At 34.2% G+C, this 12,933-nt stretch overlaps 1 protein-coding gene across 15 annotated transcripts in view; it reads right to left on the bottom strand.

Moving 5' to 3' along the window:
• Positions 1-12,933, bottom strand: part of ank3b (ankyrin 3b) — a 253,156-nt gene that overhangs the window by 107,482 nt on the left and 132,741 nt on the right. For all 15 annotated transcript variants that reach the window (XM_073827683.1, XM_073827680.1, XM_073827676.1 and 12 more), the window contains exons 2-4: positions 1,347-1,448; positions 621-719; positions 118-216 (exon numbers count right to left, since the gene is read on the bottom strand). In XM_073827683.1, coding sequence (XP_073683784.1) covers positions 118-216; positions 621-719; positions 1,347-1,448 — 300 coding nt within the window. The remainder of the gene's footprint in view (positions 1-117; positions 217-620; positions 720-1,346; positions 1,449-12,933) is intronic.

The raw sequence follows: 12,933 nt of genomic DNA on the forward strand, positions 1-12,933 counted from the left end.
TTTAAAGAAAGTTCTCACTTGAGGTAGGCTACTGGTCCATGTGCATTCAACTCGTAAATACCATCTTTCTGACATGACCTATTGTTTTACAATAAATTTGTCGAAAGCTGACAGTACCTGAGACTGGGCGTTGATATTTGCTCCATTATTCACAAGTTCCTTGACAACATCTGCCTGTCCAGCGAGTGATGCTATATGCAGAGCGGTGTTTCCTTTCTGGAATCAGAAGAACACACAAGAACGCTTTGACTTAATGTATATAGTGACCCAATGTGTTTTGATAGACCAGCTGTCTTTTGGAATGCATCCTTGCTATTTCTGTCACCGTACTAGTACATAAATATCACTTTGAAGAATCCACTTTTCTAAAACCTTTACAGAAAGATCCTCAGCATGAATGAGTAGATCCAGCTCTTGGTAGAGGTTCAAAGTCAACCTGAACACCAGGGAACAATGACTTTGAAGAATTGCTGATGCAGCAAAGTCATGTCTATGAAATCATGCACAGCTGAGTAACACACTTGTCATCTTTAATTCATATGCTCAGCCAACTACTCTAGTGCAAATAGTGCCTTTATAGTGGTGTGTTATAATATCTGATGTGGTGAGGAGGGTCTTACCTTTGTTGCGGCATCCACAGCGGCACCAATTTTAATAAGCTCAGCCACAACCTCCACATGGCCTTCTTTTGATGCAAGATGAAGAGCGTTCAACCCATTCTGCATCCAGAAAAACATAAATAATGAAATATATATATATGAGTGTTTATTTACATTAATTAGGACTATAAAGAGGCATATCAGATGGAAAATGTTATTTATTGGTTTATGATATCTAAATCAGGGCTACTCAACATTAGAAAGGCTCATCAGGGCTGCATTTATTTGATCAAAAATACAGTAAAAACTGTGAAATATTATTACAATTTAAAATAACTGTTTTCTATTTTAATATATTTAAAAATGTAATTTATTCCTGAGATGCAAAGCTGAATTTTCAGCATCATTACTCCAGTCTTCAGTGTCACATGAGCCTTCAGAAATCATTCTAATATGCAGATTTGATTTCATATTATTACCAATGCTGAAAATAGTTGTGCTACTTAATATTTTTGTGGAAACCATATTTCAGTATTCTTTGGTGAATAGAAATTGAAATAAAGAGAGCATTTATTAGAAACAGAAATATTTGGTTACATTATAAATGTCTTTACTGGCTATTTTGATCAGTTTAATGCGCCCTTGCTGAATAAAAAGTATTAATTTCTTCAAAAAAAATTTTTTTTTTGAATGTTAGTCTACAGTACAAATGTAAATGTTACATTTACAATAAGGAAGATGTATGACCTGGTTGCAGATGTTGATGTCCACGCCAGACTTTATATAATCAAGGGCCTTCTCGATGTTTCCAGCTCGGGCCGCTCTGAGGTAACTGGCATTACTGTCAGTCTGAAAGAGAGAGAAATAACAATCAGATCTTCCTCTTCACAACCCTTGACTGATCAAGAGGAGCTAATAATATGTTTTCAATTATCAAAAATGAGAAGGAAGTCGTCAAAAAATCATCTGCATCTAAGCAAAAACCAAAACAATAAAAGAAAGAGCTGAAGTGTACAGTACAGTACAGTATATTAATAGATAACGACAAGCACCAAAAAAAAAAAATCGAACTATTTTGCATCAAGTGCTTTGCGAAGTGAAGTGCAGCTGAGACCTGTAAACAAACGGCTGATCGTGCAGCAGGTCATTGCCAAGATTCCCACTGCCTCTCTTGTGTCTGATAATGAGCTAGCTGACATTTATAATAACAGAAACACAAATAAACAGTAATTCTGTGGATAAACTGGCTGTTGTTATGTACAACAGCGAGGAAATGTCACAGCCCTATGAGTGGGATTCCAGAGGCATTCACACAGGAAGTGATCAGCATGAAGAGCAGTAATGGATGCTTTCATCCTGTCAGAGTAAAGACGTCACACACCTGACTAAGCATACTGAAATTACATGAGTATGCTGGTCTTTTCAATTCTGCTCATCATTTTCTTCCATTTGGAAATGTGGTTTTGCAAGTGCATTTGCTGAACCAGTGAAATCGTGAATCTCACAATGAATATACAATTGAAGTCAAAAGTTTACATACACCTTACATGTTATTTCTATTTAGTACTGACCTGAATAATATATTTTACATGAAAGACATTTACATATAGCCCACAAGATAAAATAATAGCTGATTTTATAAAAAATTACCTTTTTCAAAAGTTTACATACACTTAATACTTAATACTGTGTTCTTACCTGAATAATCCACAGCTGTGTTATTTTATTTAGTGATAGTTGTTCATGAGTCCCTTGTTTGTCCTGAACAGTTAAACTGCTTGCTGTTCTTCAGAAAAAACAAGAGACTCATGCACAACTATCACAAAACAACTAAGAATCAAGCATATGTAAACTTCTGAACGGGGTCATTTTATATATTGAGCTATTATTTTCTCTTGTGGGCTATATGTGAACATCTTTTATGTGAAATATCTTATTCAGGTCAGTACTACATCAAAAATAACATGCATTTTGTTTGATCCCTGTTATTTTGGTAAAATAATTAACATTTTGTAGATTCTGCAAGGTGTATGTAAACCTTTGACTTCAACTGTATGTAACAAAGTGCAGTAAACGGTTAAACTGTTTACCAGTGTGTTCATAATTAAGATAATACATTACAATAATATGGTAAGACACACCAATCTTGCAATATCAAGCAGTAAAAATAGCTGTTTTGTACAGCTAAAAAAGTTTGGACGTGGATGAGACTGAAAGTTAGACCCTTAAAGGCAAAAATAAGACTGAAAAATCACGTATGCAGTCTTCTCAAACTCAATTCCTGGAGGGCCACAGCTCTGCACAGTTTTGCTCCAACCCTAATCAAACACACCTGATCCAGCTAATCAATTATCAAGGGCTTCAGGATTAGTAGAAACTTACAAGCAGGTGTGAGTTGGAGCTGGTTGGAGCTAAACTCTGCAGAGCTGTGGCCCTCCAGGAATTGAGTTTTAGACCACAGTACTAAAGCAACTTTATATTATAAACATGAAATGACATTCAAGCTTCTTGCATGTGATCATCCAGCCACATGCTAATTTCAGCATGTGTATCCTGTAATGAAACAGCTTTTAACAACAGCTGTCCATCCCAGTTCAATGCCAGACATACTTCTCATGCTTTGCTGTTTCATCTGTCTTTGCATTTCTATATTAACATTTTTATTTTAAAAATATGTATGAGGTAAAACTAAAACCTCTAGTCCAATAATTCAGCACAGGGCTAAGTGCAGTTCTGATACATGAAATTAATAAGAACGTCATGACTGTGGATCTGAGAATAAGGAGTGGTCTGGGCCAACAGTTCAGAGTCCAGATATTCACACACTGACACAGAGAGAGAGAGAGAGAGAGAGAGAGAGAGAGAGAGAGAGAGACGGACAGAGGGTGTGTCTGCTGTTGCTGCAGTGCTGTAGTCCTGACACACCCAGACACACATGAACGCATGCTGTCTGCATTACAATCCATTCACACACTCTCCTAACCAGTTATCACATACTACTACATCTATGATTTACATAACTCAAACTGGGGATCAATTTTCAATACACAGCCTATTGATTCCAAAATTGATTCCAGATTTGATTCTTTTATATTCTTCCAATTTAATATCGAGAAGAATAACAATGTGCAGTAAATGGTAAAACAGTTTGCACTACAAACCAGTGTCTTCTTAATTAAAATAATACATTAAAATAATATGGTAAGACACACCAATTTGCAATATTAAATAGCTGAATGTGGATGAGAGTGGAAGCCTGACACATACATTTAACAAATGGCCACGCCCATTCTTCTGGGAAAAAAAGGTGGATATTGCACATGAAATAAACAGTATGCTTGTAGCATGTCTATATTTGCCGTATTCATAATGGTTACAAAGTTCTCTAACTCTTTCTCCGCCACTGATGAAATTTTCTATCATCTATTATACAATGCTTTTCCACCATTGACAAGTTATTCCAGCAATAGTGTTTTCAGTATTATATAGCAGGGGCGCTGTTATGGATTTTTTGAAATAGTACAGCACTTCTGAATCTGAAAACAAGTGAATCATTCAATGTCTGAAAATATTGAATTAAAAAAAAGAATGAATGTGGCACTAATTGTGTTGCATGTTTGCTTGAACTTCATAGCAACACAGCAGCTCTGGCTCAACTAATGGTGTGAGTTTGGGGCATGGCTGTCTGTTAGTTTGACCAATAGCAGGTAAGGGGAGTGTTCAAAAAATTGGTTTGAAACAATCATTATTTTTCTAATTTGGTTTGGTGATGCTATTAGTGTAGAAACTACACACCCTTAAATAATGACTCGGCATCTTTGGGGGCAGCGTCTGAAATGCACCCTAACAAACTACAAATAAGGCTGTAAAGATTTACTTCGGGTTAATCATTAATCATTCCATACTCCTTCTGTTTTTCACGTCCTCTTGCAATATTAGTCCCTGGCTTCTGTCTAGATAGTCTTGCATGTAGAAATGTCATCCTCTGTCTGTGTAATGTGGGCTCAACCTCTGCAGTGTGTGGGAGTTTCCTTTGAACATCTCTCTCTGTCTGTCTGCCTCCCTCCCTCTCCCTCTCTCTCTCTCTCTCTCTCTCTCTCTCTCTCTCTCTCTCTCTCTCTCTCTCTCTCTCTCTCTCTCTCTCTCTCTCTGTATCACTATAAAGCACACAATGTGTTTTGGAACGGCCTCAACAAAACCTGCATGAAGTGGTTTTCTTCATTAAAACGCAAGACTGCGCAATACAAATGGAAAAATGTTGGTAACACTTCACAATAAGACTTAATTTGTTAATATGCGATACTGCATTAGGTATCATGAATTAACAATGAACGTTTTTTATCTATAATATGCTTCAAGAATAATTCACAATGAAGCATTAACATGCATAGGCTATGATGGCGTTTTAGTGGCATGTAAAAAAATAAAAAAATATCTAAAATTACGAGTCGAAATATTTTGAGAATAAAGTCAAAATTACAAGAATAAAGTCTAAATGTTTTGTGAATAAATAATATATATATTTTCAGAATGAAGTTTAAATGTTTCAAGAATAAAGTCGAAATTACAAGAATAAAGTTGAAATTATGAGAATAAAATTTTAATTATGAGAATAAAGTCGAAATTATGAGAATAAAGCCGAATTGTTTTGAGAATAAAGTCTAAAATTTTCAAGAATAAACTAAATGTTTTAAGAATAAAGTCGAAATTACAAGAATAAAGTCGAAATTATGAGAATAAAGTCAAATGTTTTGAGAATAAATTAAAAAAATTTCAGCAGTAAAGTCTAAATGTTTCAAAAATAAAGTTGAAATTACGAGAATAACATTGAAATTACGAGAATAAAGTTGAATGTTTGGAGAATAAAGTCTAAATTTTCCAAGAGTAAAGTCTAAATTATGAGAATAATATTGAAATTAAGAGAATAAAGTCAAAATGTTTCGAGAATAAAGTCTACATTTTTCAAGAGTAAAGTCTAAATGTTTCAAGAAAAAATTAGAAATTATGAGAATAAAGTTGAAATAACGAGAATAAAGTGGAAATTATTATAATAAATTCTAAATGTTTCAAGAATAAAGTCAAAATTTTTCAAAAATAAAGTCTAAATGTTTCAAGAATAAAGTCGAAATTACAAGAATAAAGTCGAAATTATGAAAATAAAGTCAAAATGTTTTGAGAATAAAGTCGAAATTTTTCAAAAGTAAAGTCTAAATGTTTCAAGAACAAAGTTGAAATTACAAGAATAATGTCGAAATTATGAAAATAAAGTCAAAATGTTTCGAGAATAAAGTCCAAATTTTTCAAGTAAATAAAATCGAAATTACGAGAATAAAGTAGAAATTCTGAAAATAAAGTCTAAATTATGAGAATAAAGTAGAAATTATGAGAATAAAGTCTAAATTATGAGAATAAAGTTGAAATGTTTCGAGAATAAAGTTGAAATGTTTCAAGAAAAAAGTCGAAATGTTTTGAAAATAATGTAGAAATTACAATAATTAAATAGTAGCAATTAAAGTTATAATATCTTGAGAGTATAGCCTGCGCATGCAAATGGCCCGGATTGGGAACACAGGGAGAAGTTGCCAGGCCACTGGAATTTATTTGAATGTGGAATTATTAGCAGAAATCATACTACATGTTATACCCATAGGGACAGTATGCTTGGAAATAATTTTTTTTCGTCTTTGATTGCATTCACTAGGCCTATTTGTAGTGCACCAGCCATCCAAATAATAGCAATAAGCTTTGTGCTTTTGGTACTTTTAACATAAAGCAAAGTCTCAGCTTTCAAATTCTGTCAGTTTTATCACGAAATACAAATTATAAATATGTTTTCTTCTTTATTTCAAGTTTATAGCACAATATAAACGTGAAGGAACATCAGAAGGAATTTAAAAAAAACAGTAAAATTTTACCACCTAATTTAATGAAACATCTGAAAAACTACTTCATATACTGCGTAAACGGAGGCGAATACAGCATTCTGCCATGCCCATTAAAGAGCATGAGAAACACATTATTGTAATAAAAAAACTGACAGAGTTTGGAATATCTCCCAGTGCTCTCAATTTAGGCCATTTGAATGCGCAAAAGGCTAGAATATACTCTCAAAATATTATAACTTTAATCTTGTAACTCCTATGAAATAATTCATGTAATTTTGACTTTATCCTCAAAATATTTAGATTTTTCTTGAAACATTTTGATTTTATTCTCGAAACACTTCGACTTTATTCTCATAATTTCGACTTTATTCTCAAAATACTACAATTTTAATCTCATAATCTTAGATTTTTTTAATGTGCCACTAAAACACTGTAATACATAAGGTCATTTTTGATCAGTGTTATTTTTAGTACCACTGAGATACTACTAGAAATTTTTAAAAATATTTTTATATATTTATATTTTGTCATGATTTTTTTGTTTGTATTTTCTTTTCAATCTTACTTAATGTTTTGCAATTTTGTATCTTTGTCATTTTTGTCATGTGTTTTTTTATACATTTTTAGTTTTATCTAGTTAAACAATTAAATACTGCAAAAGCAACTAAAAAATAAAATACTGAATATAAAAATTGAGTAATAAATGCTGTAAAATTTGTCAAATATCACAAAAAATCTAAGCTATATTGCCCAACTCTAGATACTAGAGACATAACTGATTTATCCGACACCAGAGCTCAGCCACGGCTCATTGACTTAGCTGTGGGTGTCATGCAGCATTTTGTAGCGTACACGTAAAACTCAATACAAAATGATTTGTTCAATATCCTGGCAAGGAACGGATATCACAGGCTCATGTATAGATTTAGAAAACAGGATTTTCATAGATAGAACATGGAAGTTAATCAATGCATCACTACAAAGAAGCCACCTTCATTTCAAAAGGACCAAAAGGCGAAATGAACTTGAGATGCTGAAACACAGCAACGCGCACAGAGATCTGTCCCACAGCTGTGCTTGACAGACAGCTCAGATCATCAGAGTGAGGCGATGTCCCGTCCCGCAGCCCGGAACTGAATGGATACGGGCTTTATCAGGGCTGATCATCAGCCAGCATTAGCAGAAGCCAAGCACAAGCATTACAGGAACACACATGCTAACACACCTCCCACAACGAGGCCAGTTACAGCTAGTTAGAAGGGCTGATACATAGATCTCTAATGCTTATTTGCTGGTATTACGATGCTCCTAAGTTTGATGTTTTAAATCAGTTATTTCTATCTTTTGCTGTAATGTGTTAGTAGGAGTCTGGGCTCCACACAGAGATCTGATCTCATCATCATCCAGTCTGTCTGGAATGACATGAAGAAACAGATTTGCTTCAAGAAAGCTACCTGCAAATGTACAGCTCTTTGGGAACATTTTGTTCTTTGAAGCATTTAGATGACTCTAGATTCATGTAAGATAAGTACAAGCCATGATCTGTATCTAGCTGTCTACTCTATTCATTTGACAAGTAAAACATGTAGCAAAATTACTGAAGATTATGCAGTTATCCAGTCAGGAATGCTCCCTTTGCAGCAACAAAATAGTTGGGTGAGCACATACACCGATTGTTTTACACACATGTGGTTGTTTGTCTTTATAATGGGAGTTGTCTGCAGGGAGGCGAGTGAGTGCGGCGTTTAAAGCCGTAGAGAAAAGCTGTCAATTGACACTGCACACACACTATCGCAGCGTGCTCAGATAACGGCGCATGCATGAAGAGAGCTGAGTGTGTGATGTATCTGTCCTCATTCCTGACGCTCTTCAGTGTGGAGTGCAGATAGAGCAGGACTGCAGAATGAAACGGCGTCCTGTGTCACGCTTTCTGATGATAAAGCGTTAGCACAGTCAAATCTCATCAAGCATGGAGAATGAAAATAAAGGCGTAGGTTTTCACATCCCACATCCTAAACAGAATCTGGAACAGGAATTTCTTTAAAAAGGGAGTTATCTTTATTTATATTATATTGACTATATACATATTAGAATGATTTCTGACAGATCATGTGAAACAGAAGACTTTGCATCACAAGAATGCATTTTCTACAACGTGAAGGTCAATTTTTCCCTCACGTGTCTCTTTCAAATTTATTGTTTTTTGAATAAAGTACACTGAATAGAGTGTTTTTTTTTACAATGCGTCATCTATTGGACAAATTGGCGGCACTGAACGTAAACAATGACACTGAACCGAATGGAACTTGCATATTTTACTGATTATTGCTAATGAAAATGGTCAATCATTGTCATGTTTTGGGCTGTACTAATCAGTCAGACCGGGAAAAACATTTGGAGTAGGGCTGTCAGTCGATTAAAATTTTCATTTAATTAATTACATGATGTGTCAATTAATTAAATTAATCACATATTAAATTTGGCTGTGAAATTACCCACAAAAGATAATTTAAAGCCATTATTGTGTTAAATGAGAAAGTTTCAAGTAGGCATTACAAATAGTAGCTTTAAAGTGAAATGTCGTCAAATTTATTACACACAAACATTTAGGCTACAACTGCCTAACATAAACTATGGAACATAAAAGAAGAACATTTGAGAAACATCTCAGTATTTTGTTGAAATGAAAGTCCAGAAAATGCTTTTCTTACTAAGATTTTTTGTCTTGTTTCCAGACAAAATATCTAACCATTCTTGAATCAAGAAGGATTTTCTAGACAAGTAAAATTATTGTCTTGTTTTCAGAAAAAAGAAGTTAAAATTAAGCGAGTTTTAAATTGAAATAATATTAATTTGACTATCCCATTGGCATTTTTCTTGTTTCAAGCAAAAACTCACTAAATATATACTTCTTTTTTTCTGAAAACAAGACAGTAATTTTTACTTGTGTAGAAAATCCTTCTTGATTTAAGAATTTTTAGATATTTTGGCCGGAAACAAGACAAAAAAATCTAAGTAAGAAAAGCATTGTTTGCAGAGTAGTTACCAACAGTCTTTATTTAATTGTATTTTTTCTTTTCGTTTTTTAAATGAAATGATAAATAAGAAACTAAAACTGCCAGCAGATATCGTTTCGGTAAATTGATTCGTTCAAAATGCGGATTCATTCAGAAACTAAACAACGTGTTGCTCACAGACGCATATTAGTTTTGCAATTTCTATAAAGGTAATATTTTTTCTGCAAAGTTTCTGCAAATAAATAGATAGACAGTTAAAATATAACACAATGTTGACTTTTTTTTTTTTTTTACTGAACTGTTGTATAAAATCACATTTAAACTGGTGATGGGCCTATTGCTCTTGCTTCTCATGTGATAATTTGGAGTACTATAGACTGCCAAAAGTTATAACAAATCAAGGTGAAGAGTGTCTGGGGATCAATATGCGTTTGTGGTTGGCGAAACTGAAACAGGATTTCCAGGGCAAGAATCTTGACAACATTTGTGTTTGTTCTTATCACTTCCAGTCAGGTAGGTGAAATATTAGGCTAATGTCTTAATGAATACTACTTGCACAAATCTTTACCACCTATTAACTTTAGTTTGTCAAAATATTGCACTCTTTCCTGCTTACTAAATATTTCTCTATATGATTTAGCAGCTTCCACATGTGTTTTCCATGGTTTAGACAGCATAAATTAGCAGAACAACATATTCAGGAGTATATTAACCATACTGTTGTTTACATCTGAGTATCACCAAAAGGGCCACGCATCCAGATAACTGACCTAATCGGGACATAAACGCAAACCCTCTGTCGGCACAATAAGAAATGTAATACAAGACCCTGTTTAGACTGGTATGGATAGGAAAGAGTGTATACTAAAGCAGGGCTCTAGACTAACTTTTTGCACTGGTTGCACTGGTGCGCCTAACTTTTTTTCTTAGGTGCACCAGCACAAAAGTTAGGTGCACCCAAATTTTCAACCGCATCACATTTTACACCGTAGTTTTACAAGTTCACTTTTTTTTTTTTTTTTTTAATCCCTGTCCATATAGGCAATATTGACTTGTAAATGATTAACTAACAATCTGGTCAATATAAAGTTATTTATTTGAAGCATATTTTTTTCCCCAGTACTTTACCCTACTTTGTGTAATAACGAAAGCATTTCAGTGAAAAAATAAGTCCAAAACTCTCTATTTTAACATTTTGAACAATAGGGCTCTACAAAAATTTTTTTTATTTTTTTTTTAATTTTTTTTTTTAATTCTTGTTTTAATTTTTCTCATAATCAAATGAAAGCAAAAACATTTATTTATTTTTAAACAAATGAAAAATAAACCTTTTAAATTTTTGGCAAACATATATATGATTTATAAATAGGAATATATAAACACCTACATTATACTGTACAAAAGTAATACAGGACTAATATTGTTCTGTTTCATGTTAAACTGTACTTTTATTTTGACAGATTGCCGTGAAGTTTATGTGTGTACAGTATGATATGATGCTTTCTCAAATGAAACGGTAAAAGTGACACAGTAGGTTTGGAGATTGAGTTTATCTGTTCATGTGAGATGCAAATGCCAAAAATTAGCGGGAGCGTCACGCGTGCTTCAGTAGCCTATACGCGTGTAGTTAAAAAAAAAAATACACGTCTCCACCATTAATACATAGAGGCAAACGCAACATGCAGGATTCATTTTAAACGGTCTTTTTGCCTTTCAGTTTTCATAGACACTAGTCCATATCGCGATTTGAATTAAGTGACACATCAACTTTTGATTTATCAATCCAGAAATCAACGTATTACGTGGCATTCCTCACCATAGTAAATTCGGTTTTTATGAATGGAGTCCGCGATCCAGTCCGTGTTTTTGCGGAGGAGGCATTGTAAACGCTTGACAATGTAGAGACATCCTGACTGCATCACATGCATTTTCAAACGTACACACACGTACAGGAATATCTGGACCACGGCCAATCAGAGGGGGGGCGGGATCCGTCCTTCATCTCTGATTGGTTTAGACCACGATATGGGTCTAATGTGTGTCTGTTGTTGAGCAACAGGGAGACTTTAAGAGTGACGGAGTTTCGTTTTTTCCCCCTCGAACGGCTGGTCGCACCGGTGCAACCTTTGATTTTTTTTAGTCGCACCATTGAGAAATTAGGTCGCACGTGCGACCAAATTGGTCGCACTCTAGAGCCCTGTAAAGCCAGTATTCCTCTCAGACAATCTTTGAGGCGTCAGTCAGCTGTTGAGAACATTAATGTACGCAGATGCACTGCTACAAGACGTGATTCCATGTTACATGATCTTGGGCAAATCTGTACTGTAAATGCTTTGAGGAAATCCTCATGCAGGCCAAACCGTGGGAGAGCAGCTTACAAAGTTAGTTCACGCTGACAACTGTAGAACAACAAAATAGAAAAACAACTGACAACTGTGAAAACACACAAGTGCCAGAGTAGTGACAGACCAATGCTTGTTGTTTTAGGGTCAATGACACAAGAGTTACCATGATAAAGAAAATATTTTTTTGAAGTGTTTAGAAATTAACTTTTTGTACTGCCGTCAATTTCATATGGTAATTACATGTAATGACTCTAAGATGTCATGTGGTGTAACCATCAAGTAAAAAGTGATACAATATACATTATCTTCAAAGAGTGCTCATATAGAATTTTTTTCTATATATAATTAGTTAATAATTATTGAATTTTGTGGAGTTGCACCACATGACATTTTACAGCCTCAACTAACCTTGTCTTGTCATAAAAAGGTCAAATTATCTGATATTTTAAAGGGATAGTACACCCAAAAATGAAAATTCACTCATTGATTACTCACACTCAAGTCATTCCAAACTGTAAGACTTTAGTTCATCTTCAGAACACAAGATGAAGTAAAAAGATGGACTTTTTTTGACCCTGCATAGACAGCAATGCAACTACCACGTTCAAGGCCCAGAAAGGTAGTAAGAACATATAGTCCATGTGACATCAGTAGTGCAACCTTAATGTTATGAAGTTACAAAAATAACAAATTTATTAAACAATTTTTCCTCTTCCGTGGCAGTAGGTCAGAAAGTTCTCTGGTTTCATCAAAAATATCTTACTTTGTCTTCTGAAGATGAACCAAGGACTTACAGGTTTGGAATGACATGAGGGTGAGTAAATAATGATGGAATTTTCATTTTTGGGTGAACTATCCCTTTAGGACCCCTTGACATAGCCTCTTTATGATGTCATTTCCTATTTTAAGTTTTGTCTGTGTTGGTTGCACCACATGACTAATTAATGGACCTTTTTTTTAATATTAATAAGTACTGAAGCAGAGTTCTGTGAAAGTATATTTTATGGGAACGTGACCTGAGAAATTTGCATCAAAGATTGCACTAGGTTAGACAACCTATTGCTTTCTTAATTAAATTTGTTAATAT

Source organism: Garra rufa, chromosome 22 (assembly GCF_049309525.1).
Source record: "Garra rufa chromosome 22, GarRuf1.0, whole genome shotgun sequence".
Classification (NCBI taxonomy): Eukaryota; Metazoa; Chordata; class Actinopteri; order Cypriniformes; family Cyprinidae; genus Garra; species Garra rufa.